This window comes from Triticum aestivum, chromosome 3D (genome assembly GCF_018294505.1).
Source record: "Triticum aestivum cultivar Chinese Spring chromosome 3D, IWGSC CS RefSeq v2.1, whole genome shotgun sequence".
NCBI lineage: Eukaryota > Viridiplantae > Streptophyta > Magnoliopsida > Poales > Poaceae > Triticum > Triticum aestivum.
In genome coordinates, this window is record NC_057802.1 from 519,920,652 (window position 1) to 519,946,828 (window position 26,177).

The 26,177-nt window shown below is 46.2% G+C and overlaps 1 protein-coding gene across 1 annotated transcript; it reads left to right on the forward strand.

Moving 5' to 3' along the window:
• The first annotated feature begins 1,254 nt into the window (after positions 1–1,254).
• LOC123076433 (vegetative cell wall protein gp1) lies at positions 1,255–25,229 on the forward strand. The gene is made up of 5 exons (XM_044498689.1): positions 1,255–1,596; positions 21,704–21,786; positions 21,873–22,419; positions 24,455–24,548; positions 25,156–25,229. Exons 1-5 carry the CDS (start codon positions 1,255–1,257, stop codon positions 25,173–25,175), a joined length of 1,086 nt encoding a protein of 361 aa, XP_044354624.1. The 3' UTR covers positions 25,176–25,229.
• Positions 25,230–26,177: the final 948 nt, after the last annotated feature.

The window sequence follows — 26,177 nt, forward strand, 5'->3', positions numbered from 1 at the left end:
AAGCAGGAAGTAGGGTATTACCTCCATAGAGAGGGCCCGAACCTGGGTAAACATCGTGTCCCCTGTCTCTTGTTACCATCGATCCTAGACGCACAGTTCGGGACCCCCTACCCGAGATCCGCCGGTTTTGACACCGACAGCCGTCATGCTGTCCGGTTCGGCCTCTACCCATTCATTTGTTGTGATGATGGTGATTTTGTTTGGTTGATTAGTCGTTGTACATCATGTGTGCCAGAGCACGAGAGAGTGGTGTCGGTGTTCCGGGACCGCGCGCTGCAGCTGCACGCAACGCGGTCGTGGCACTTCCTCGACGCGCAGTCCAGCCTTCGCGCTCACCCCCTCAGCCGTCGGGCCTCCGGCGATGTCATCATCAGCGTCATCAATACCGGTACGGTCGATCGGCAAGCGCGTGACTCGTGTCGTGAGTCATGACATTCACTATCTGCATTTTCATTTTTTATTTGATGTCTTCGTCAGGTGTTTGGCCGGAGTCGCCGAGCTTCAACGACGCCGGGATGGGGGACGGGCCGGCAAGATGGCAAGGCGTGTGCATGGAAGGCCCACACTTCAACAAGAGCCATTGCAACAAGTACACTAGTACAGTAACAAGAAAGAAAAAAGAAACACTCGGAGCGTGCAGCACGCATGACACGGCTAAGAGCAACTCCAGTCGCGCCCCCAACAGGCCCCCCAAGGCGATTTTTTAGCGTCGGCGCCCAAAAATCGGCCCAGTCGCGCCCCCAGGATCTCGTTTAGCGTCGGTTTGGGCCGAAATAACAGCCAGCAAACCCGAGCTGAACCCAAGCCCCCGGGGGTCGCCTGGGGGTGCTGGCCGAAGCGAAAAGGGCCGTGGGTCCGCTCTGTTGGTGAGAGAAGGCCCTTTTCCCGCTGTTTCCCCCCTTCGTTTTCCTCCATTCCCCCTTCCTCCCGCCATTCTCCTCCCCCTCCCCTCCATCCGGCCGCCATGCCGCTGAAGAAGTACGTGGCCCCCCGCGCCGCTACGGATGCCAACGCCACCGCCACCACCCAGCCGAAGCAGAGGAAGCAGAGGGCGCCGCCGTCCAAGCCCCCGGGCATGTCTAACGCCGACTGGAAGGCGGAAGTTCAGCGCCAGGAGGCTGTCACCACCGGCCGGTGGAACAGGGCCAACGCCAAGAAGGCCCGGGACAGGGCGGCGCTGACAGCGGCGGCGGCTACGGCTGTGGCGGAGCAGGCATATTGCACGGCGAACAAGCCGAGGCGTCTCGCACGGGGATGATGAATCCACCCTGCGGCCACGGCCTGTACGCGTCCTGGAGCCAGCAGAGCGTCGGGTCTCCGGCCAGCTTCTCGTCGTCACCACACCCCTGGGGCTGCACGCCCTTGCCGGGCTACGCCGACGGCGACGCGCACGGCGGGTTCAACCGCAACATCACCTTTCCACATAGTCACCCGGCCCAGCGCACGCCCTCACCCGCTTTCGTCGGCGTCCAGTACCCCCCGTACACCTACTCGCCGCTGGCCTACGCATCCTCCCCGATGCCACCTCTGCGCCGTAGCGCGCTGCTCTTCTCAGAAGCCTTCTCATCGCATCTCGACGACACCGAGGCGACGGAGGCCGACATGGACGACATCATCACGACCGGCTCGGCCGCCGCCGCCTCCCCGGGTTCACTGCCCAAGATGATACAATGGACCTCAACGGCGACATGGATGGCGAACTCGACTACGGTGAGGAGGAGCCAGAGGAGGAGGAGGACGAGGAGCCAGCGCCTTCTCCGGCGAGGAAAGGGAAAAAGAAGAATCGGGCGGCCAGGACCGGCGAGCCGCGCGTCAAGTGACTGTCCAAAGAGGACGAGTTTCTCGCCGAAGCGTGGAAAATAGTCTGCCTCAACCCGATTACCGGCACAAACCAGAACGTCGACACGTATTGGGAGCACATCAAGTCCGAGTTCGACGAGCGCAAGCTCGTCGACCCCTACTTCTGTTGGGGAACACAGTAATTTCAAAAAAATTCCTACGATTACGCAAAATCTATCTAGGAGATGCATAGCAACGAGAGGGGAGAGTGTGTCCACGTACCCTCGTAGACCGAAAGCGGAAGCATTTTATCAACGCGGTTGATGTAGTCGTACGTCTTCACGATCCGACTGATCCTAGCACCGAACGTATGACACCTCCGTGTTCAGCACACGTTCAGCTCGATGACGTCCCTCGTACTCTTGATCTAGTTGAGGCCGAAGTAGAGTTTCGTCAGCACGGCGGCGTGGTGACGGTGATGATGAAGTTACCGGCGCAGGGCTTCGCCTAAGCACTACGACGATATGACCGAGGTGTTAACTATGGAGGGGGGCGCCACATACGGCTAGGAACAATTGATGTATGTTCTAGGGCTGCCCTCCCCACGTATATAAAGGAGGGAGAGGGAGGGAGGCAGCCTAGGGCGCGCCCAAGTAGGAGGAATCCTACTTGGGCTCCTAGTCTAATTCGGCCCCCTCCTACCATATTTGGACAAGGGGGAAAGGAAGGAGGGGGGAGGAGAAGGAAGTAGGAGTCCTACTTCATACTTTCCTTTTCCTCCTCTCCTTTCCCATTCTCACCACATGGCTGGCCCTATAGGGGGCGCACCAGCCCCTTGTGGGCTGGTGTGTTCCCTTACTTGGCCCATTAAGCCCATATCTTTGTCGGGGTTTGCCTGGAACCCCTTCCGGTGACCCGGTATCACCCAGAACACTTCCGGTGTCCGAATATAGCCTTCCAATATATGAATCTTTACCTTTCGACCATTTCGAGATTCTCCGTCATGTCCGTGATCTCATCCGGGACTCTGAACAAACTTCGGTCATCAAATCACATAACTCATAATACAAATCGTCATCGAACGTTAAGCGTGCGGACCCTACGGGTTCGAGAACTATGTAGACATGACCGAGACACATCTCCGGTCAATAACCAATAGCGGAACCTAGATGCTCATATTGGCTCCTACATATTCTACGAAGATCTTTATCGGTCAAACCGCATAACAACATACGTTGTTCCCTTTGTCATCGGTATCTTACTTCCCCGAGATTCGATCGTCGGTATCCTCATACCTAGTTCAATCTCGTTACCGGCAAGTCTCTTTACTCATTTCGTAATGCATCATCCCGCAACTAACTCATTAGTCACATTGCTTGCAAGGCTTATAGTGATGTGCATTACCGAGAGGGCCCAGAGATACCTCTCCGATACACGGAGTGACAAATCCTAATCTCGATCTATGCCAACCCAACAAACACCTTCGGAGACACCTGTAGAGCATCTTTATAATCACCCAGTTACGTTGTGACGTTTGATAGCACACAAGGTGTTCCTCCGGTATTCGGGAGTTGCATAATCTCATAGTTAGAGGAACATGTATAAGTTATGAAGAAAGCAATAGCAATAAACTAAACGATCATAGTGCTAAGCTAACGGATGGGTCTTGTCCATCACATCATTCTCTAATGATGTGATCCCGTTCATCAAATGAGAACACATGTCTATGGCTAGGAAACTTAACCATCTTTGATTAACGAGCTAGTCAAGTAGAGGCATACTAGGGACACTCTGTTTGTCTATGTATTCACACATGTACCAAGTTTCCGGTTAATACAATTCTAGCATGAATAATAAACATTTATCATGATTTAAGGAAATAAATAATAACTTTATTATTGCCTCTAGGGCATATTTCCTTCAGTCTCCCAGTTGCACTAGAGTCAATAATCAAGTTCACATCGCCATGTGATTTAACACCAATAGTTCACATCACCATGTGATTAACACCCATAGTTCACATCGTCATGTGACCAACACTCAAAGGGTTTACTAGAGTCAATAATCTAGTTCACATTGCAATGTGGATAATACCCAAGAGCACTAAGGTGTGATCATGTTTTACTTGTGAGATAAATATTAGTCTACGGGTCTGCAACATTCAGATCTGTATGTATTTTGCAAATTTTCTATGTCTACAATGCTCTGCATGGAGCTACTCTAGCTAATTGCTCCCACTTTCAATATGTATCCGGATTGAGACTAAGAGTCATCCGGATCGGTGTAAAAGCTTGCATCGACGTAACTCTTTACGATGAACTCTTTACTACCTCCATAACCAAGAAATATTTCCTTATTCTACTAAGGATAATTTTGACCGCTGTCCAGTGATCCACTCCTGGATCACTATTGTAACCTCTTGCCAAACTCATGGTGAAGTACACAATAGGTCTGGTACACAACATAGCATACTTTATAGAACCTATGACTGAGGCATAGGGAATGACTTTCATTCTCTTTCTATTTTCTGCCGTGGCCGGGTTTTGAGTCATACTCAACATCACACCTTGCAACACAGGCAAGAACTCCTTCTTTGACGGTTCCATTTTGAACTACTTCAAAAACTTGTCAAGGTGTGTACTCATTGAGAAAACTTATCAAGCGTCTTGATTTATCTCTATAGATCTTGATGCTCAATATTTAAGTAGCTTCACCGAGGTCTTTCTTTGAAAACTCCTTTCAAACACTCCTTTATGCTTTCCGGAAAATTCTACATCATTTCCGATCAACAATATGTCACTCACATATACTTATCAGAAAGGTTGTAGTGCTCCCACTCACTTTCTTGTAAATACAGGCTTCACCGCAAGTCTGTATAAAACTATATGCTTTGATCAACTCATCAAAGTGTATATTCCAACTCCGAGATGCTTGCACCAGTCCATAGATGGATCGCTGGAGCTTGCACACTTTGTTAGCACCTTTAGGATTGACAAAACTTCTTGTTGTATCATATACAACTCTTCTTTAAGAAACCCATTAAGGAATGCAGTTTTGACATCCATTTGCCATATTTCATCAAATGTGGCAATTGCTAACATGATTCAGACAGACTTTAAGCATCAGTACGAGTGAGAAAATCGCATCGTAGTCAACACCTTGAACTTGTCGAAAACCTTTTGCGACAATTCGAGCTTTGTAGATAGTAACACTACTATCAGCGTCCGTCTTCCTCTTGAAGATCCATTTATTCTCAATGGCTCGCCGATCATCGGGCAAGTCAATCAAAGTCCATACTTTGTTCTCATACATGGATCCCATCTCAGATTGCAAGGCCTCAAGTCATTTTGCGGAATCTGGGCTCATCATCGCTTCCTCATAGTTCATAGGTTCGTCATGGTCAAGTAACATGACCTCCAGAACAGGATTACCGAACCACTCTGGTGCGGATCTCACTCTGGTCGACCTACGAGGTTCGGTAGTAACTTGATTTGAAGTTTCATGATCATCATCACTAGCTTCCTCACTAATTGGTGTAGGAATCACTGGAACTGATTTCTGCAATGAACTACTTTCCAATAAGGGAGCAGGTACTATTACCTCATCAAGTTCTACTTTCCTCCCACTCACTTCTTTCCAGAGAAACTCCTTCTCTAGAAAGGACCCACTCTTAGCAACAAAGATCTTGCCTTCAGATCTGTGATAGAAGGTGTACCCAACAGTTTCTTTTGGGTATCCTATGAAGACGCATTTCTCCGATTTGGGTTCGAGCTTATCAGGTTGAAGCTTTTTCACATAAGCATCGCAACCCCAAACTTTACAAAACGACAACTTAGGTTTATTGCTAAACCACAGTTCATACGGTGTCGTCTCAACGGATTTAGATGGTGCCCTATTTAACGTGAATGCAGCTGTCTCTAATGCATAATCCCAAAATGATAGTGGTAAATCGGTAAGAGACATCATAGATCGCACCATATCCAATAAAGTATGGTTACTGAAGGAAATATGCCCTAGAGGCAATAATAAAGTTGTTATTTATTTCCTTATATCATGATAAATGTTTATTATTCATGCTAGAATTGTATTAACCGGAAACATAATACTTGTGTGAATACATAGACAAACAGAGTGTCACTAGTATGCCTCTACTTGACTAGCTCGTTGATCAAAGATGGTTATGTTTCCTAGCCATTGACATGAGTTGTCATTTGATCAACGGGATCACATCATTAGGAGAATGATGTGATTGACTTAACCCATTCCGTTAGCTTAGCACTCGATCGTTTAGTATGTTGCTATTGCTTTCTTCATGACTTATACATGTTCCTATGACTATGAGATTATGCAACTCCCGTTTACCGGAGGAACACTTTATGTGCTACCAAACGTCACAACGTAACTGGATGATTATAAAGGTGCTCTACAGGTGTCTCCGAAGGTACTTGTTGGGTTGGCGTATTTCGAGATTAGGATTTGTCACTCTGATTGTCGGAGAGGTATCTCTGAGCCCTCTCGGTAATGCACATCACTTAAGCCTTGCAAGCAGTGCAACTAATGAGTTAGTTGCGGGATGATGTATTACAGAACGAGTAAAGAGACTTGCCGGTAACGAGATTGAACTAGGTATTGAGATACCGACGATCGAATCTCGGGCAAGTAACATACCGATGACAAAGGGAACAACGTATGTTGTTATGCGGTCTGACCGATAAAGATCTTCGTAGAATATGTGGGATCCAATATGAGCATCCAGGTTCCGCTATTGGTTATTGACCGGAGACGTGTCTCGGTCATGTCTACATAGTTCTCGAACCCGTAGGGTGCGCACGCTTAAAGTTTCGATGACGGTTATATTATGAGTTTATGAGTTTTGATGTACCGAAGGTTGTTCGGAGTCCCGGATGTGATCACGGTCATGACGAGGAGTCTCGAAATGGTCGAGACATGAAGATTGATATATTGGAAGCCTATATTTGGATATCGGAAGTGTTCCGGGTGAAATCGGGATTTTACCGGAGTACTGAGGGGTTACCGGAACCCCCCGGGGGCTTAATGGGCCATAGTGGGCCTTTGTGGAGAAGAGGAGAGGCGGCCAGGGCAGGGCCGCGCGCCCCTCCCCCTAGTACGAATAGGACAAGGAGAGGGGGGCGGTGCCCCCCTTTCCTTTCTATCTGCCTCCTCTTTCCCCTTCCACTCCTAATCCAACAAGGAAAAGGGAGGGAGTCCTACTCCCGGTGGGAGTAGGACTCCTCCTGGCGCGCCCCCTCCTGGCCGGCCGGACCTCCCCCCTTGCTCCTTTATATACGGGGGCAAGGGGACACCCTAGATACACAACAATTGATCGTTTGATCTTTTAGCCGTGTGCGGTGCCCCCCTCCACCATAGTCCACCTCGATAATACTGTAGCGGTGCTTAGGCGAAGCCCTGCGTCGGTAGAACATCATCATCGTCACCACGCCGTCGTGCTGACGAAACTCTCCCTCAACACTCGGCTGGATCGGAGTTCGAGGGACGTCATCAGGCTGAACGTGTGCTGAACTCGGAGGTGCCGTGCGTTCGGTACTTGATCGGTCGGATCGTGAAGACGTACGACTACATCAACCGCGTTGTGCTAACGCTTCCGCTTTCGGTCTACGAGGGTACATGGACAACACTCTCCCCTCTCGTTGCTATGCATCACCATGATCTTGCGTGTGCGTAGGATTTTTTTTGAAATTACTACTTTCTCCAACAGTGGCATCCGAGCCTGGTTTTATGCATAGATGTTATATGCACGAGTAGAACACAAGTGAGTTGTGGGCGATATAAGTCATACTGCTTACCAGCATGTCATACTTTGGTTCGGCGGTATTGTTGGATGAAGCGGCCCGGACCGACATTACGCGTACGCTTACGCGAGACTGGTTCTACCGACGTGCTTTGCACACAGGTGGCTGGCGGGTGTCAGTTTCTCCAACTTTAGTTGAACCGAGTGTGGCTACGCCCGGTCCTTGCGAAGGTTAAAACAACACCAACTTGACAAACTATCATTGTGGTTTTTGATGCGTAGGTAAGAACGGTTCTCGCTAAGCCCAGTAGCAGCCACGTAAAACTTGCAACAACAAAGTAGAGGACGTCTAACTTGTTTTTGCAGGGCATGTTGTGATGTGAGATGGTCAAGACATGATGCTAAATTTTATTGTATGAGATCATCATGTTTTGTAACCGAGTTATCGGCAACTGGCAGGAGCCATATGGTTGTCGCTTTATTGTATGCAATGCAATCGCACTGTAATGCTTTACTTTATCACTAAGCAGTAGCGATAGTCGTAGAAGCATAAGATTGGCGAGACGACAATGATGCTACGATGGAGATCAAGGTGTCGCGCTAGTGACGATGGTGATCATGATGGTGCTTCGGAGATGGAGATCACAAGCACAAGATGATGATGGCCATATCATATCACTTATATTGATTGCATGTGATGTTTATCCTTTATGCATCTTATTTTGCTTAGTATGGCGGTAGCATTATAAGATGATCTCTCACTAAATTTCAAGGTACAAGTGTTCTCCCTGAGTATGCATCGTTGCGACAGTTCGTCGCGCCGAGACACCACGTGATGATCGGGTGTGATAAGCTCTACGTTCACATACAATGGGTGCAAGCCAGTTTTGCACGCGCAGAATACTCAGGTTAAACTTGACGAGCCTAGCATATGCAGATATGGCCTCGGAACACTGAGACCGAAAGGTCGAGCGTGAATCATATAGTAGATATGATCAACATAGTGATGTTCACCATTGAAAACTACTCCATCTCACGTGATGATGAGACGTGGTTTAGTTGATTTGGATCACGTGATCACTTAGATGATTAGAGGGATGTCTATCTAAGTGGGAGTTCTTAAGTAATATGATTAATTGAACTTAAATTTATCATGAACTTAGTACCTGATAGTATCTTGCTTGTCTATGTTGATTGTAGATAAATGGCCCGTGCTGTTGTTCCGTTGAATTTTAATGCGTTCCTTGAGAAAGCAAAGTTGAAAGATGATGGTAGCAATTACACGGACTGGGTCCGTAACTTGAGGATTATCCTCATTGCTGCACAGAAGAGTTACGTCCTGGAAGCATCGCTAGGTGTACCACCTGCGCCAGCAACTGCAGACATTGTGAATGCCTGGCAGTCACATGTTGATGACTACTCGATAGTTCAGTGTGCCGTGCTTTACGGCTTAGAACCGGGACTTCAACGACGTTTTGAACGTCATGGAGCATATGAGATGTTCCAGGAATTGAAGTTAATATTTCAAAAGAATGCCCGGATTGAGAGATATGAAGTCTCCAACAAGTTCTACAGCTGCAAGATGGAGGAGAATAGTTCTGTCAGTGAGCATATACTCAAGATGTTTGGGTACTGCAATCACTTGATTCAACTGGGAGTTAATCTTCCGGATGATAGCGTCATTGACAGAATTCTTCAGTCACTGCCACCAAGCTACAAGAGCTGCGTGATGAACTATAACATGCAAGGGATGGATAAGACGATTCCCGAGCTCTTCGCAATGCTAAAGGTTGTGGAGGTAGAAATCAAGAAGGAGCATCAAGTGTTGATGGTCAATAAGACCACCAGTTTCAAGAAAAAGGGCAAAGGGAAGAAGAAGGGGAACTTCAAGAAGAACAGCAAGCAAGTTGCTGCTCAAGAGAAGAAACCCAAGTCTGGACCTAAGCCTGAGACTGAGTGCTTCTACTGCAAGCAGACTGGTCACTGGAAGCGGAACTGCCCCAAGTATTTGGCGGATAAGAAGGATGGCAAGGTGAACAAAGGTATATGTGATATACATGTTATTGATGTGTACCTTACTAGAGCTCGCAGTAGCACCTGGGTATTTGATACTGGTTCTGTTGCTAATATTTGCAACTCGAAACAGGGACTACGGATTAAGCGAACACTGGCCAAGGACGAGGTGACGATGCGCGTGGGAAACGGTTCCAAAGTCGATGTGATCGCCGTCGGCACGCTACCTCTACATCTACCTTCGGGATTAGTATTAGACCTAAATAATTGTTATTTGGTGCCAGCGTTGAGCATGAACATTATATCTGGATCTTGTTTGATGCGAGACGGTTATTCATTTAAATCAGAGAATAATGGTTGTTCTATTTATATGAGTAATATCTTTTATGGTCATGCACCCTTGAAGAGTGGTCTATTTTTGATGAATCTCGATAGTAGTGATACACATATTCATAATGTTGAAGCCAAAAGATGCAGAGTTGATAATGATAGTGCAACTTATTTGTGGCACTGCCGTTTAGGTCATATCGGTGTAAAGCGCATGAAGAAACTCCATACTGATGGACTTTTGGAACCACTTGATTATGAATCACTTGGTACTTGCGAACCGTGCCTCATGGGCAAGATGACTAAAACGCCGTTCTCCGGAACTATGGAGAGAGCAACAGATTTGTTGGAAATCATACATACAGATGTATGTGGTCCGATGAATATTGAGGCTCGTGGCGGATATCGTTATTTTCTCACCTTCACAGATGATTTGAGCAGATATGGGTATATCTACTTAATGAAACATAAGTCTGAAACATTTGAAAAGTTCAAAGAATTTCAGAGTGAAGTTGAAAATCATCGTAACAAGAAAATAAAGTTTCTACGATCAGATCGTGGAGGAGAATATTTGAGTTACGAGTTTGGTCTACATTTGAAACAATGCGGAATAGTTTCGCAACTCACGCCACCCGGAACACCACAGCGTAATGGTGTGTCCGAACGTCGTAATCGTACTTTACTAGATATGGTGCGATCTATGATGTCTCTTACTGATTTACCGCTATCGTTTTGGGGTTATGCTTTAGAGACGGCTGCATTCACGTTAAATAGGGCACCATCGAAATCCGTTGAGACGACGCCTTATGAACTGTGGTTTGGCAAGAAACCAAAGTTGTCGTTTCTTAAAGTTTGGGGCTGCGATGCTTATGTGAAAAAGCTTCAACCTGATAAGCTCGAACCCAAATCGGAGAAATGTGTCTTCATAGGATACCCAAAGGAGACTGTTGGGTACACCTTCTATCACAGATCCGAAGGCAAGACATTCGTTGCTAAGAATGGATCCTTTCTAGAGAAGGAGTTTCTCTCGAAAGAAGTGAGTGGGAGGAAAGTAGAACTTGATGAGGTAACTGTACCTGCTCCCTTATTGGAAAGTAGTTCATCACAGAAACCGGTTCCTGTGACGCCTACACCAATTAGTGAAGAAGTTAATGATGATGATCATGGAACTTCAGATCAAGTTGTTACTGAACCTCGTAGGTCAACCAGAGTAAGATCCGCACCAGAGTGGTACGGTAATCCTGTTCTGGAGGTTATGTTACTAGACCATGACGAACCTACGAACTATGAAGAAGCGATGGTGAGCCCAGATTCCGCAAAATGGCTTGAGGCCATGAAATCTGAGATGGGATCCATGTATGAGAACAAAGTGTGGACTTTGGTTGACTTGCCCAATGATCGGCAAGCCATTGAGAATAAATGGATCTTCAAGAAGAAGACTGACGCTGACGGTAATATTACTGTCTATAAAGCTCGACTTGTTGCAAAAGGTTTTCGACAAGTTCAAGGGATTGACTACGATGAGACTTTCTCACCCGTAGCGATGCTTAAGTCTGTCCGAATCATGTTAGCAATTGCCGCATTTTATGATTATGAAATTTGGCAAATGGATGTCAAAACTGCATTCCTGAATGGATTTCTGGAAGAAGAGTTGTATATGATGCAACCAGAAGGTTTTGTCGATCCAAAGGGAGCTAACAAAGTGTGCAAGCTCCAGCGATCCATTTATGGACTGGTGCAAGCCTCTCGGAGTTGGAATAAACGTTTTGATAGTGTGATCAAAGCATTTGGTTTTATACAGACTTTTGGAGAAGCCTGTATTTACAAGAAAGTGAGTGGGAGCTCTGTAGCATTTCTGATATTATATGTGGATGACATATTGTTGATTGGAAATGATATAGAATTTCTGGATAGCATAAAGGGATATTTGAATAAGAGTTTTTCAATGAAAGACCTCGGTGAAGCTGCTTATATATTGGGCATCAAGATCTATAGAGATAGATCAAGACGCTTAATTGGACTTTCACAAAGCACATACCTTGACAAAGTTTTGAAGAAGTTCAAAATGGATCAAGCAAAGAAAGGGTTCTTGCCTGTGTTACAAGGTGTGAAGTTGAGTAAGACTCAATGCCCGACCACTGCAGAAGATAGAGAGAAGATGAAAGATGTTCCCTGTGCTTCAGCCATAGGCTCTATCATGTATGCAATGCTGTGTACCAGACCTGATGTGTGCCTTGCTATAAGTTTAGCAGGGAGGTACCAAAGTAATCCAGGAGTGGATCACTGGACAGCGGTCAAGAACATCCTGAAATACCTGAAAAGGACTAAGGATATGTTTCTCGTTTATGGAGGTGACAAAGAGCTAGTCGTAAATGGTTACGTTGATGCAAGCTTTGACACTGATCCGGACGATTCTAAATCGCAAACCGGATACGTGTTTACATTGAACGGTGGAGCTGTCAGTTGGTGCAGTTCTAAACAAAGCGTCGTGGCGGGATCTACGTGTGAAGCGGAGTACATAGCTGCTTCGGAAGCAGCAAATGAAGGAGTCTGGATGAAGGAGTTCATATCCGATCTAGGTGTCATACCTAGTGCATCGGGTCCAATGAAAATCTTTTGTGACAATACTGGTGCAATTGCCTTGGCGAAGGAATCCAGATTTCACAAGAGAACCAAGCACATCAAGAGACGCTTCAATTCCATCCGGGATCTAGTCCAGGTGGGAGACATAGAAATTTGCAAGATACATACGGATCTGAATGTTGCAGACCCGTTGACTAAGCCTCTTCCACGAGCAAAACATGATCAGCACCAAGGCTCCATGGGTGTTAGAATCATTACTGTGTAATCTAGATTATTGACTCTAGTGCAAGTGGGAGACTGAAGGAAATATGCCCTAGAGGCAATAATAAAGTTATTATTTATTTCCTTATATCATGATAAATGTTTATTATTCATGCTAGAATTGTATTAACCGGAAACATAATACTTGTGTGAATACATAGACAAACAGAGTGTCACTAGTATGCCTCTACTTGACTAGCTCGTTGATCAAAGATGGTTATGTTTCCTAGCCATTGACATGAGTTGTCATTTGATTAACGGGATCACATCATTAGGAGAATGATGTGATTGACTTGACCCATTCCGTTAGCTTAGCACTCGATCGTTTAGTATGTTGCTATTGCTTTCTTCATGACTTATACATGTTCCTATGACTATGAGATTATGCAACTCCCGTTTACTGGAGGAACACTTTGTGTGCTACCAAACGTCACAAGTAACTGGGTGATTATAAAGGTGCTCTACAGGTGTCTCCGAAGGTACTTGTTGGGTTGGCGTATTTCGAGATTAGGATTTGTCACTCCGATTGTCGGAGAGGTATCTCTGGGCCCTCTCGGTAATGCACATCACTTAAGCCTTGCAAGCATTGCAACTAATGAGTTAGCTGCGGGATGATGTCTTACAGAACGAGTAAAGAGACTGGCCGGTAACGAGATTGAACTAGGTATTGAGATACCGGCGATCGAATCTCGGGCAAGTAACATACCGATGACAAAGGGAACAACGTATGTTGTTATGCAGTCTGACCGATAAAGATCTTCGTAGAATATGTGGGAGCCAATATGAGCATCCAGGTTCCGTTATTGGTTATTGACCGGAGACGTGTCTCGTTCATGTCTACATAGTTCTCGAACCTGTAGGGTGCGCACGCTTAAAGTTTCGATGACGGTTATATTATGAGTTTATGAGTTTTGATGTACCAAAGGTTGTTCGGTGTCCCGGATGTGATCACGGACATGACGAGGAGTCTCGAAATGGTCTAGACATGAAGATTGATATATTGGAAGCCTGTATTTGGATATCGGAAGTGTTTCGGGTGATATCGGGATTTTACCGGAGTACCGAGGGGTTACCGGAACCCCCCGGGGGCTTAATGGGCCATAGTGGGCCTTTGTGGAGAAGAGGAGAGGCGGCCAGGGCAGGGCCGCGCGCCCCTCCCCCTAGTCCGAATAGGACAAGGAGAGGGGGCGGGGCCCCCCCTTTCCTTCCTCTCTCCCTCCTCTTTCCCCCTCCACTCCTAATCCAACAAGGAAAAGGGAGGGAGTCCTACTCCCGGTGGGAGTAGGACTCCTCCTGGCGCGCCCCCTCCTGGCCGGCCGCACCTCCCCCCTTGCTCCTTTATACACGGGGGCAAGGGGGCACCCTAGATACATGATCGTTTGATCTTTTAGCCGTGTGCGGTGCCCCCCTCCACCATAGTCCACCTCGACAATACTGTAGCGGTGCTTAGGCGAAGCCCTGCGTCGGTAGAACATCATCATCGTCACCACGCCGTCGTGTTGACAAAACTCTCCCTCAACACTCTGGATCGGAGTTCGAGGGACGTCATCGGGTTAAACGTGTGCTGAACTCAGAGGTGCCGTGCGTTTGGTACTTGATCGGCCGGATCGTGAAGACGTACGACTACATCAACCGCGCTGTGCTAACGCTTCCGCTTTCGGTCTATGAGGGTACGTGGACAACACTCTCCCCTCTCGTTGCTATGCATCACCATGATCTTGCGTGTGCGTAGGAAATTTTCTGAAATTACTAAGTTCCCCAACAGTTACGACGTTCGGACACACCATTACGTTGTGGTGTTCCAGTCGGCGTGAGTTGTGAAACTATTCCACATTGTTTAAAATGAAGGCCAAACTCGTAACTAAAATATTTGCCTCCGCGATCAGATCGTAGTAACTTTATTTTCTTGTTACGATGATTCTCCACTTCACTCTGAAATTCTATGAACTTTTCAACTGTTTCAGATTTGTGTTTTATTGAGTAGATATACCCATATCTGCTCAAATCATCTGTGAAGGTCGGAAAATAACGATACCCGCCGCAAGCCTTAACACTCATCGGACCGCATACATCGGTATGTATTATTTCCAATAAGTCAGTAGCTCGCTCCATTGTTCCGGAGAACGAAGTTTTAGTCATCTTGCCCATGAGGCATGGTCCGCAAGAATGAAATGATTCATAATCAAGTGATTCCAAAAGCCCATCACCATGAAATTTCTTCATGCGCTTTACACCAATATGACCTAAACGGCAGTGCCACAAATAAGTTGCACTATCATTATTAACTTTGCATCTTTTTGCTTCAATATTATGAATATGTGTATAACTACGATCAAGATCCAACAAACTATTTTCATTGGGTGTATGACCATCGAAGGTTTTATTCATGTAAACAGAACAACAATTATTCTCTGAATTTAAATGAATAAATGTATTGCAATAAACATGATCAAATCATATTCATGCTCAATGCAAACACCAAATAACATTTACTTAGGTTCAACACTAATCCCGAAAGTATAGGGAGTGTGCGATGATGATCATATCAATCTTGGAACCACTTCCAACACACATCATCACTTCACCCTTAACTAGTCTCTGTTCATTCTGCAACTCCCGTTTCGAGTTACTACTCTTAGCAACTGAACCAGTATCAAATACCGAGGGGTTGCTATAAACACTAGTAAAGTACACATCAATAACATGTATATCAAATATAGCTTTGTTCACTTTGCCATCCTTCTTATCCACCAAGTATCTAGGGTAGTTCCACTTCCAGCGACCATTTCCTTTGCAGTAGAAGCACTCAGTTTCAGGCTTGCGTCTAGCTTTGGGTTTCTTCATGGGAGTGGCAACTTGCTTGCCATTCTTCTTGAAGTTCCCTTTCTTTTCCTTTGCCCTTTTACTTGAAACTAGTGGTCTTGTCAACCATCAACACTTGATGCTTTTTCTTGATTTCTACCTTCGCCGATTTCAGCATCGCGAAGAGCTCGGGAATCATTTTTGTCATCCCTTGCATATTATAGTTCATCACGAAGTTAGCTTGGTGATAGTGACTAGAGAATACTGTCAATCACTATATTATCTGGAAGATTAACTCCCACTTGATTCAAGCGATTGTAGTACCCATACAATCTGAGCACATGCTCACTGGTTGAGCTATTCTCCTCCATCTTGTAGGCAAAGTACTGTCAGAGGTCTCATACCTCTCGACACGGGCATGAGTCTGAAATACTAATTTCAACTCTTGGAACATCTTATATGCTCCATGACGTTCAAAACGTTTTTGAAGTCCCGGTTCTAAGCCGTAAAGCATGGTGCACTAAACTATCAAGTAGTCATCATACCGAGCTTTGCCAAACATTCATAACGTCTGTATCTGCTCCTGCAATAGATCCATCACCTAGCGGTGCATCAAGGACATAATACTTCTGTGCAGCAATGATGATAATCCTCAGATCACGGACCTAGTCTGCATCATTGCTACTATCATTTCTCAACTTATTTTTCTCTAGGAACATTTCAAAAATAAACGGGGAGCTACTTCGCAAGCTATTGATCTACAACATAGATATGCAAATACTATCAGGACTAAGTTCATGATAAATTAAGGTTCAATTAATCATATTACTTAAGAACTCCCACTTAGATAGACATCCCTCTAATCTCTAAGTGATCACGTGATCCAAATCAACCAAACCACGTCTCATCATCACGTGAGATGGAGTAGTTTTCAATGGTGAACATCACTATGTTGATCATATCTACTATATGATTCACGCTCGACCTTTCGGTCTCAGTGTTCCGAGGCCATATCTGCATATGCTAGGCTCGTCAAGTTTAACCTGAGTATTCTGCGCGTGCAAAACTGGCTTGCACCCATTGTATGTGAACGTAGAGCTTATCACACCCGATCATCACGTGGTGTCTCGGCGCGACGAACTGTCGCAACGATGCATACTCAGGGAGAACACTTGTACCTTGAAATTTAGTGAGAGATCATCTTATAATGCTACCGCCATACTAAGCAAAATAAGATGCATAAAGGATAAACATCACATGCAATCAATATAAGTGATATGATATGGCCATCATCATCTTGTGCCTTTGATCTCCATCTCCAAAGCACCGTCATGATCACCATCGTCACCGGCTTGACACCTTGATCTCCATCGTAGCATCGTTGTCGTCTCGCCAACTATTTCTTCTACGACTATCACTATCGCTTAGCGATAAAGTAAAGCAATTACACGGCGATTGCATTTCATACAATAAAGCGACAACCATATGGCTCCTGCCAGTTGCCGATAACTGTCACAAAACATGATCATCTCATACAACAATTTATATATAATCACGTCTTGACCATATCACATCACAGCAAGCCCTGCAAAAACAAGTTAGACGTCCTCTACTTTGTTGTTGCAAATTTTACGTGGTTGTTACGGGCTTTGCAAGAACCGTTCTTACTTACGCATCAAAACCACAACGATTTTTCGTCAAGTGTGCTGTTTTAACCTTCAACAAGGACCGGGCGTAGTCACACTCGATTCAACTAAAGTTGGAGAAACAGACACCCACTAGCCACCTGTGTGCGAAGCACGGCGGTAGAACCAGTCTCATGAACGCGGTCATGTAATGTCGGTCTGGGCCGCTTCATCCAACAATACCGTCGAATCAAAGTATGACATGCTGGTAAGCAGTATGACTATTATCGCCCACAACTATTTGTGTTCTACTTGTGCATATAACATCTACGCATAAACCTGGCTCTGATACCACTGTTGGGAACGCAGTAATTTCAAAAAAATTCCTACGATCACGCAAGATCTATCTAGGAGATGCATATCAACGAGAGGGGAGAGTGTGTCCACGTACCCTCGTAGATCGAAAGCGGAAGCGTTTTATCAACGCGGTTGATGTAGTCGTACGTCTTCATGATCCGACTGATCCTAGCACCGAAGGTACGGCACCTCCGTGTTCAGCACACGTTCAGCTCGATGACGTCCCTCGTACTCTTGATCCAGTTGAGGCCGAAGGAGAGTTTCACCAGCACGACGGCGTGGTGACGGTGATGATGAAGTTACCAGCGTAGGGCTTCGCCTAAGCACTACGACGATATGACCGAGGTGTTAACTATGGAGGGGGGCGCCGCACATGGCTAGGAACAATTGATGTGTGTTCTAGGGGTGCCCTCCCCACGTATATAAAGGAGGGAGAGGGAGGGAGGCAGCCTAGGGCACGCCCAAGTAGGAGGAATCCTACTTGGGCCCCTAGTCTAATTCGGCCCCCCTCCTAACAAATTTGGACAAGGGGGAAAGGAAGGAGGGGGGAGGAGAAGGAAGTAGGAGTCCTACTTCATACATTCCTTTTTCTCCTCTCCTTTCCCTTTCTCCCCACGTGGCTGGCCCTATAGGGGGCGCACCAGCCCCTTGTGGGCTGGTGTGTTCCCTTACTTGGCCCATTAAGCCCATATCTTTGCCGGGGTTTGCCCGGAACCCCTTCCGGTCACCCGGTATCATCCCGAACACTTCCGGTGTCCGAATATAGCCTTCCAATATATGAATCTTTACCTCTCGACCATTTAGAGACTCCTCGTCATGTACGTGATCTCATCCGGGACTCCGAACAAACTTCGGTCATCAAATCACATAACTCATAATACAAATCGTCATCGAACGTTAAGCATGCAGACCCTACGGGTTCGAGAACTATGTAGACATGACCGAGACACATCTCCGGCCAATAACCAATAGCGGAACCTGGATGCTCATATTGGCTCCTACATATTCTACGAAGATCTTTACCGGTCAAACCGCATAACAACATACGTTGTTCCCTTTGTCATCGTGTTACTTCCCCGAGATTCGATCGTCGGTATCCTCATACCTAGTTCAATCTCGTTACCGGCAAGTCTCTTTACTCGTTTTGTAATGCATCATCCCGCAACTAACTCATTTTTCACATTGCTTGCAAGGCTTATAGTGATGTGCATTACCGAGAGGGCCCAGAGATACCTCTCCGATACACGGAGTGACAAATCCTAATCTCGATCTATGCCAACCCAACAAACACCTTCGGAGACACCTGTAGAGCATCTTTATAATCACCCAGTTACGTTGTGACGTTTGATAGCACACAAGGTGTTCCTCCGGTATTCGGGAGTTGCATAATCTCATAGTTAGAGGAACATGTATAAGTCATGAAGAAAGCAATAGCAATAAACTAAACGATCATAGTGCTAAGCTAACGGATGGGTCTTGTCCATCACATCATTCTCTAATGATGTGATCCCGTTCATCAAATGACAACACATGTCTATGGCTAGGAAACTTAACCATCTTTGATTAACGAGCTAGTAAAGTAGAGGCATACTAGGGACACTCTGTTTGTCTATGTATTCACACATGTACTAAGTTTCCGGTTAATACAATCATAGCATGAATAATAAACATTTATAATGATATAAGGAAATAAATAATAACTTCATGGGCACCCACAGGCAGCGTGGCTCGAAGGCCTCGACGAATCATTGGGCGCTCATCCAAACGGTGTGCAACAAATGGCATGGGATCGTCGAGGAGATCGCGGCTCGCCCGGAGAGCGGCGAGGGTCAGGTATGACACGCCGTTCTCTCACTCATTCTTTCGCCGTGGTGCGCAGCCGATTGTTGTTCCTCGGCGCAGATGGTGCGGATGTTCGCCATGTATCACCAGGACATCAGCATCGACCAAGATTTCAAGTACCTCCATGTGTTCTCTCGGATCGAGAAGTGCGAGAAGTGGGCGGAAGTCCGATGCACCCTCGCCAAGGCCAAGGAGACGTACAAGCCAGACGCACCGACGCCGGGCACGTCCGATGGGCGCCCGGACGGGAACAAGCGAGCCAAGTCGGCAAAGGACGCCGCACCGGCTACCGCGCGCCTGCAAGAGTCCATCGAACACTGCATCGCCGACGCCCAGACCCGCGCCGCCCAGAGGGAAGAGAAAACAGATGCGCGATGGCCGGCCTTGATGGAGAACAGTGTCGTCAAGCTCGACCTGCTCCGGACCAACGTCGCCGTGAAGAAGAGGAACACCGACCTGGCTTTCCTGATGGGGGGGGGGGGCGGACATGCTCCGGACCAACGACGAGCAGGTCAAGGCGTGGTACCTGGCGGAGCATGGCCTCATCCTGAACCAGATGTCGTCGACGGCGGCGCCAACTCCCACGTCGACCCCAACGCCGCCACCAAGCCCGAGCGATGGTGCATCCACGATGCCCAGCTCAAAAGTCGCGCCGACGCCGACCAACCCGCGCATGCCGACTCCTCCGACGCCGGAGGCCGCCGCCGCCGTTTGATGCATTGTCTACGCGTCCTTTCTTTTGCACGCACTCTTAACCGAACAACCATCACTCAAGACCACAATAGGCCCATCTCCTTTATTTTAGCGACGCATCATATTTGTGTTGCCGCTTATCCTTCTTCTCACCCTCGCCGGCGGTGGCCTTAGTGTTCACACAAACCAAAAGGTGTAAGAATGTGGTTAATTCTAAGACGTCTCTCTTTCCCTCTCTCCTCCCTCTCCCCCTCTCTCCTCCCTCTCCCCCTCTCTTGCTTTCTCTCACACTCGCGATGAGAAATCTGTTGTTTTCCCCTGCGACGTATTCAGAGGTATGCATGTGTAGTTCTCGTTTTTTCTTTTCCCTATATGATTATAGTGGGTGTTTATTTTCAATCCAGATAGCCGCCTGTATGAAAGAAAAATGGATCGTGCGCTATAGTTATAAGTTTGCTTCCAAAACAATATTTAAAAATATTTAACAGGTAATATTAACATCATATTCAGATTTCGCACATTTTTCTAATCAAATTTCATATATAACATATTAAAATCGGAGTTACGGTTTAAATGATACGTATAATTTAGAAAATCATTTGTTTGAATTAAATATCTTCCAAAATAATATTTATAAATACTTATCAGGTTAAAATAATCTTATATTCATATTCTACATATTTTTCTAATCAAATTTCATATATAACATGTTTAAATCGGAGTTACGGTTTAAAAGATATAGATGGTTTAGAAAAGCATTTGTTTGACTTAAATATGATCCGTGGATGGAATACCTAAAAAGTTAGGGGGGTTTCGAAAAACTGTAAAATAACGGTTCGGTGTGACTTAAATCCGGACTGCGGGTTGATTTCATGAAAATGTAGGCGCTTTTTTGCAAATTGGCACGACGGACGAGCAGAAACCCTGCGTGCTTTATTATTAGGTAGAGATAAATGCTTTTGGCAATGTTTATATATGTTTGATATCTTTCCCTAATAATAAAGCACGGGTTGAGGCTGTGTTTGTTACAGCTTCCGGAGTCAGTTTCTCGTGGGAAAAAACTGAAACGGGAACAAACACCTAAAAATGGACAGCTTCGTGGCGACAGCCCAAAGCAACTTCGTGATGTTTTACGTGTTATAGGTCGAAGCGACCGGGGGCGTACTTTGGCTACGAAACGGCTTGCCCTTCGTGATAATCCCACCGCTAACCTAGCCGTTTCGTTCAATTTACAACGAGAATGCCATCCCTCTCCCGATCCATCCGAGCTGACCCATCCCTCTCTCGTCTCTCACCAGTTCACCACACGTAATGTAGTAGGGATAGTATTTGTACGGACCTGTAATTACATGTGCGAACAATTGTGACTTGCATGGACTTGCGTGACAACATAATTCTTTTGCTCAATATTATTCTATGTATATATGAGCAAGAAAGTGAGAGAATTATTATTATGAAATACTTTATGCATTACCATAGAATAAATCATTCGCTGGCAGTCAAAATACCATTTAAACAATATATTAACACAGAATCAACAAGTTACATTGATCTCAGTACTCTAAGGGCATTTCAGGCTTTTCACTAGCCCACAGTCGTTTCCACAGCTGCATTGCCAAACAGCTAACCTTCGTCACAACTGTTTTTTCAGCACAGCAGTTTTGACAGCACTGCAAGTCCACGGCTGAATCGGTCGAAACTGAAGCCCAAACAAACACACCCTGAGGCTGTTGGGTTCACCGTCGCGGCTTTTTTGCGAAAAAATCCCTTATGTTTTAGTTATTCAACCCGCAATCCATCGTTAATCTGGCAGACTGAAGGAAAAAACGGTTCGATGAAAAAATACACCCGTACGCATCTGCTCCTCTCCTCGATCCTCACCTTTGCCCAGGCCGAGCTATTCCCCCTCGCCGCCGCCACACCACAGCCCCCTCGCCGTCGCGGCCGCACCTCAGCCCGCTCGCCGCCCCCGTCGCCGCCTCCGCGGTCGCACCTCAGCCCGCTCGCCGCCCCCGTCGCCGCCTCCGCGGTCGCACCTCAGCCCGCTCGCCGCCCCCGTCGCAACCCAACCCCTCCTCCCCTCCAATGGATGCCGCCCCAACCACCTCATCCAATAGGAAGCCCCAGTTCGGCGGCCTCCGTTGCCGCCCTTCAGCGGCGACCTCGCCACCCCTCCAACGCCCACCACGTCCTTATCCAACGCCGCCCTTCAGCACCCACCCATCCGCCTGCCCGCCCGGCAACGCCCGATTGAATTGTTGCTGCCAAGATCTGCCTCAATGTGGTTTGCATCATTGCGGCGACGACATCGTCGATCTTCATCTCCGGCGGCTACATCCAGAAGGACTACCACAATTCTCGCGGCTGGTATCCTCTACTCTCATCTCCCTACTATGAATCCTGACTGATTCTCTTCCTCCTCCCTGTGTCTTCCTCTCTGAATTTGGTAGTAGGTATTAGTGCATAGCAAGTACTTTATAGTGATCTAAACGCTCTTATATTAGTTTACAGAGGGAGTAGTTAATTAGCCAGTGGTGAATCTAGGATAAGAATGGAGGGTGCGCTGAAATCATTAGTCATTGTGCTAAACTGGTACGAGTATGATTTATAGTCTGAATTGTTGCATGGCAAAACAGTACCATGTTCTCTGAATATTTTTATTCCTCTGAAGTTGTCTGTGCTACAATCCTATCGCATTGACATGTATATTCTGCATCTCTTGAAGATATTTGTGACATGTTGGCTGCCTTTTTCCCCCTTCTTTGCGGTTAAACGTTTCAGTCTTTAATCCCCTGGTTTTAGGCTATAATCCCCCGATTAGTACTGATATATGGAGTACTTATACAGAGTTGGGGCCGGGCACTAGATCTTGCACTCTGAAATTAATAATACATCTTCTGCAATACTGATAGTACTATGCGATTCTTAGTACTCTGATTAGTATTGATATATGCAGCAGTGATGCAAAATTGGGGGCCCCAGATCTTGTACTCTGATTAGTACTGAATTTTTAAAAGTTCATATACTCTGAAATTCATCGTACATCACGTAAAGTGCTCAAGGTGCTTGTGCGTACACTCTGCAAACACTGAACATACAAAGTGCACAAGGCTGATATATTTCCCTCCATTTCTGTATGAATAAATCCTAGATCGTTAGAATAACATGCCAACCTTCTTTTCACTTCATGCCACTGTAAGGTTGGTTTGGTGCTGATGCTCCTTACGTCCATGTCATTGTAGATGGCTATGGAAAGCTGGAAAATTTGCCTTTTCTATCAAGATGAGAATCAACAACATAAAGTTCTAGAAGGATTCATGGACAGAAAAGATATCTCCTTTTATGAGTTAGTCAAATTGATTGAAGAAGTTGGCTTCTCGCCGGCATATGGTTTCTTGTACTACAGGAAGAAATACCCGCGTGGCAGATGCTATTCTGACATTGCTTCTGACCATGAAATACTTTGTGTTCAGTCTTCCCTGAAAGTTAGCATAGGAATACACAATGTTTCTTCAGAATGACACAGCACCAAATCGAGGCAGCAGGTTGCCATCGAATTCCGCGGAATAAAACTGACATGTGGATCATACCTGGCCAAACGGGCCGGCCCGGCACGGCACGGCCCGGCCCATCATAATCGTGCGTGGCCCGGCACGGCCCGCCAGGGCATGATTACTATACGGGCCGTGCCGTGCCGGCCCGCGTGCTGTGCCCCCAGGCCCAGGCACGGCCCAGTTAGTAAACGGGCCGGCACGTTGGCCCGTTTAGCACGGTGGGCCGCATATTTTCAGCCTGTTATTTGACGCACTGAGCGGTTTTTAGCCTATTTTCACATCTTGGGCCATATATAGATGTATAAAAAAATAAAAAAATGTAATCGGGCCGTGCCGTGCCGGCCCGCGTGCCCAGCCTCCAGGCCCAGGCACGGCCCAGGGCGTGCCGCGTGCCGAGCCCGGCCCGTTTAGCCCGTGCCGTGCCTGGCCCAAGGAGGGCCGTGCCGGCCCGAAAAAACCGGCCCATTTGGCCAGCTATAATGTGGATGTGATTAATCACTTACCAAAGTACAAGTTCATTCTCTGATGAAAAAGGTCAGTGTTTGGGGCGCACTGCGTAGCAAGGATATGTTGTAGGCTATATAGCTCTTCTGTGGACTGTGAGAGGTTGGGGTTCTCATGCTTGCTTGGTTGGAACCTTTTCTTTTGAGTCGATTGATGAACGATGGGCATGAGGGCATCTCTGCACTAACTACGATGTATGTGTACTCCACTACATACAGATAGCTCGCTCGTCGTATCTCGACAGAAGAAGAACAACTTTGATCGATGGAGATGGATTTCTTTCCTGTTGTTGCGATTGTATGTGCCTTGTCGACTAAACTATCTTCTTTCTTATTTACTGTCAGGTAGCTCTTTCAAAGATAGCTCGCTCGTCGTATCTCGACAGAAGAAGAACAACTTTGATCGATGGAGATGGATTTCTTTCCTGTTGGTGCGATTGTATGTGCCTTGCCGACTAAACTATCTTCTTTCCTATTTACTGTCACGTAGTTCTTTCAAGTCCATTTTCTCTAGCTACATGATGTTTTCTTTATCGGCTGTAATTTATTTGGCATTTGTGACAGCCACATTGTCGTGTCAAACGTGCTTTGAAGATTTTTTTATTGCAATTGACATGTAATTTATTTTCTAAATAACCTATTCTTGATGGAGTCTGATCTCCTTTTTGACATATTCCAAGAATAAGTTCTCATGTTCAATAATGCAATTCGGTAGATTATCTTGGATTATGGCATTGGGTTAATAGGATTTCATTGAACATAAATTTCGTTCTGCACAGGGACTCAAACTACAGTGCAATGATTTATTGAAAAATCTGCATCTTAGTACTGCCCCATTTTCTGCGATTCAAATCTTCTTGGCTATGATAGATGGTTCAAAAACCATGTAAATCTTGGAACAGATCTGTTCTTCATATGTTATTATAGCCCGTGCATGAACTATTTTAAGACATGTTTACATTAAGGTCATATACATTGTTTTATAAGATGGTAAATTCAAAGAACTGTTTGAACCTTGGAAGTGACTCTTATAATTTTTGCAGCAGGGAAGCTATTTGTGGTGTAATATGCAGCTAAAGGTATTCTAGCATGAGCTTCCATGCACAACATCAGTGCTTAAAGTAAAGGCTTCAGGACTTAAAAGTAAAGTACACCCATGGCTTAACTTAGTTTCCTTTTCTTATAGATAACTTGATTCTCTTGTTACAGATAACTTGATTCTCTGCTCATAACCAACTGCAGCAAGAAATAATTTCACAGGTAGCCTTTTCCTTTTCACTGCTTTGACAACATTATTTTTTTGAGAACTGACAACATTTTAACATGGTATCACCCATTGCAACACACTGTAATTATGCAGCCACAGATCGCGCCAAAGCATAGCCAGCCTTGGTCCAAGGAGATAGAGAAGTACTGACAAGGTGGCTCGTTCGCAAGTTGGAGCCGTCCATGAGCTCACTGCTCTTGGTCGCTCACGGCAAAGAATTGCATGTTGGCTGGGATCTTGCCCATGTAATATCTTCAGTACTGTAATGGCAGATTGTACTTTTGATTACTTGAGCAATTTTTTTTGGTGTTTAGGCCATGCTTATTGGGCCAAGAGGCGGACCCGTATAATGCCGACCCGCTAAATGTGTTTACAGTTTGCGGAAAAATGGCTTTGCGGGCCGGCGCAGGGGGCGAATATCCTTTTTTACAGGTCCGCTTTGCGCTGGCCGGCGAATCCTCTTTTACGGGTCCGCCTTGTGGGGTCTGCTCGGCAGCCGCCCGCGCCGGCCCGTAAATCAGTAATTTGCATTTCAATTTCGGGTATGAAAAAACATTTCTTCTTCCCAATACCAATATGAGCATCCACCTTCCTACACACATGACCATCTCAATAAACTACCGAAATTGAACTGAATAGGTTGACAAAGCCGAATGAAAACAAGAACATACCCCGTCGTTTTCGCATTTGAAGAATACCCATCTGGGGTGTTGCGGCATTGCTAGATGTTAGCCACAACACTGTCTATGTGCAATTGTCGCACTATATGAGCCGCATCGGCGAGCTGACGAGCTGCTGCGT

Bases quoted from the DNA above. Each gene is read 5' to 3' on its own strand.
- LOC123076433 (XM_044498689.1), top strand. From the start codon at position 1,255: ATGATGAATCCACCCTGCGGCCACGGCCTGTACGCGTCCTGGAGCCAG. The intron at 1,597-21,703 runs GCCGACATGGAC...CTGTTTTTTCAG, and splicing joins ACGACACCGAGGCGACGGAG to CACAGCAGTTTTGACAGCAC. The intron at 24,549-25,155 runs GTATGTGCCTTG...TTTTTGCAGCAG, and splicing joins TCTTTCCTGTTGGTGCGATT to GGAAGCTATTTGTGGTGTAA.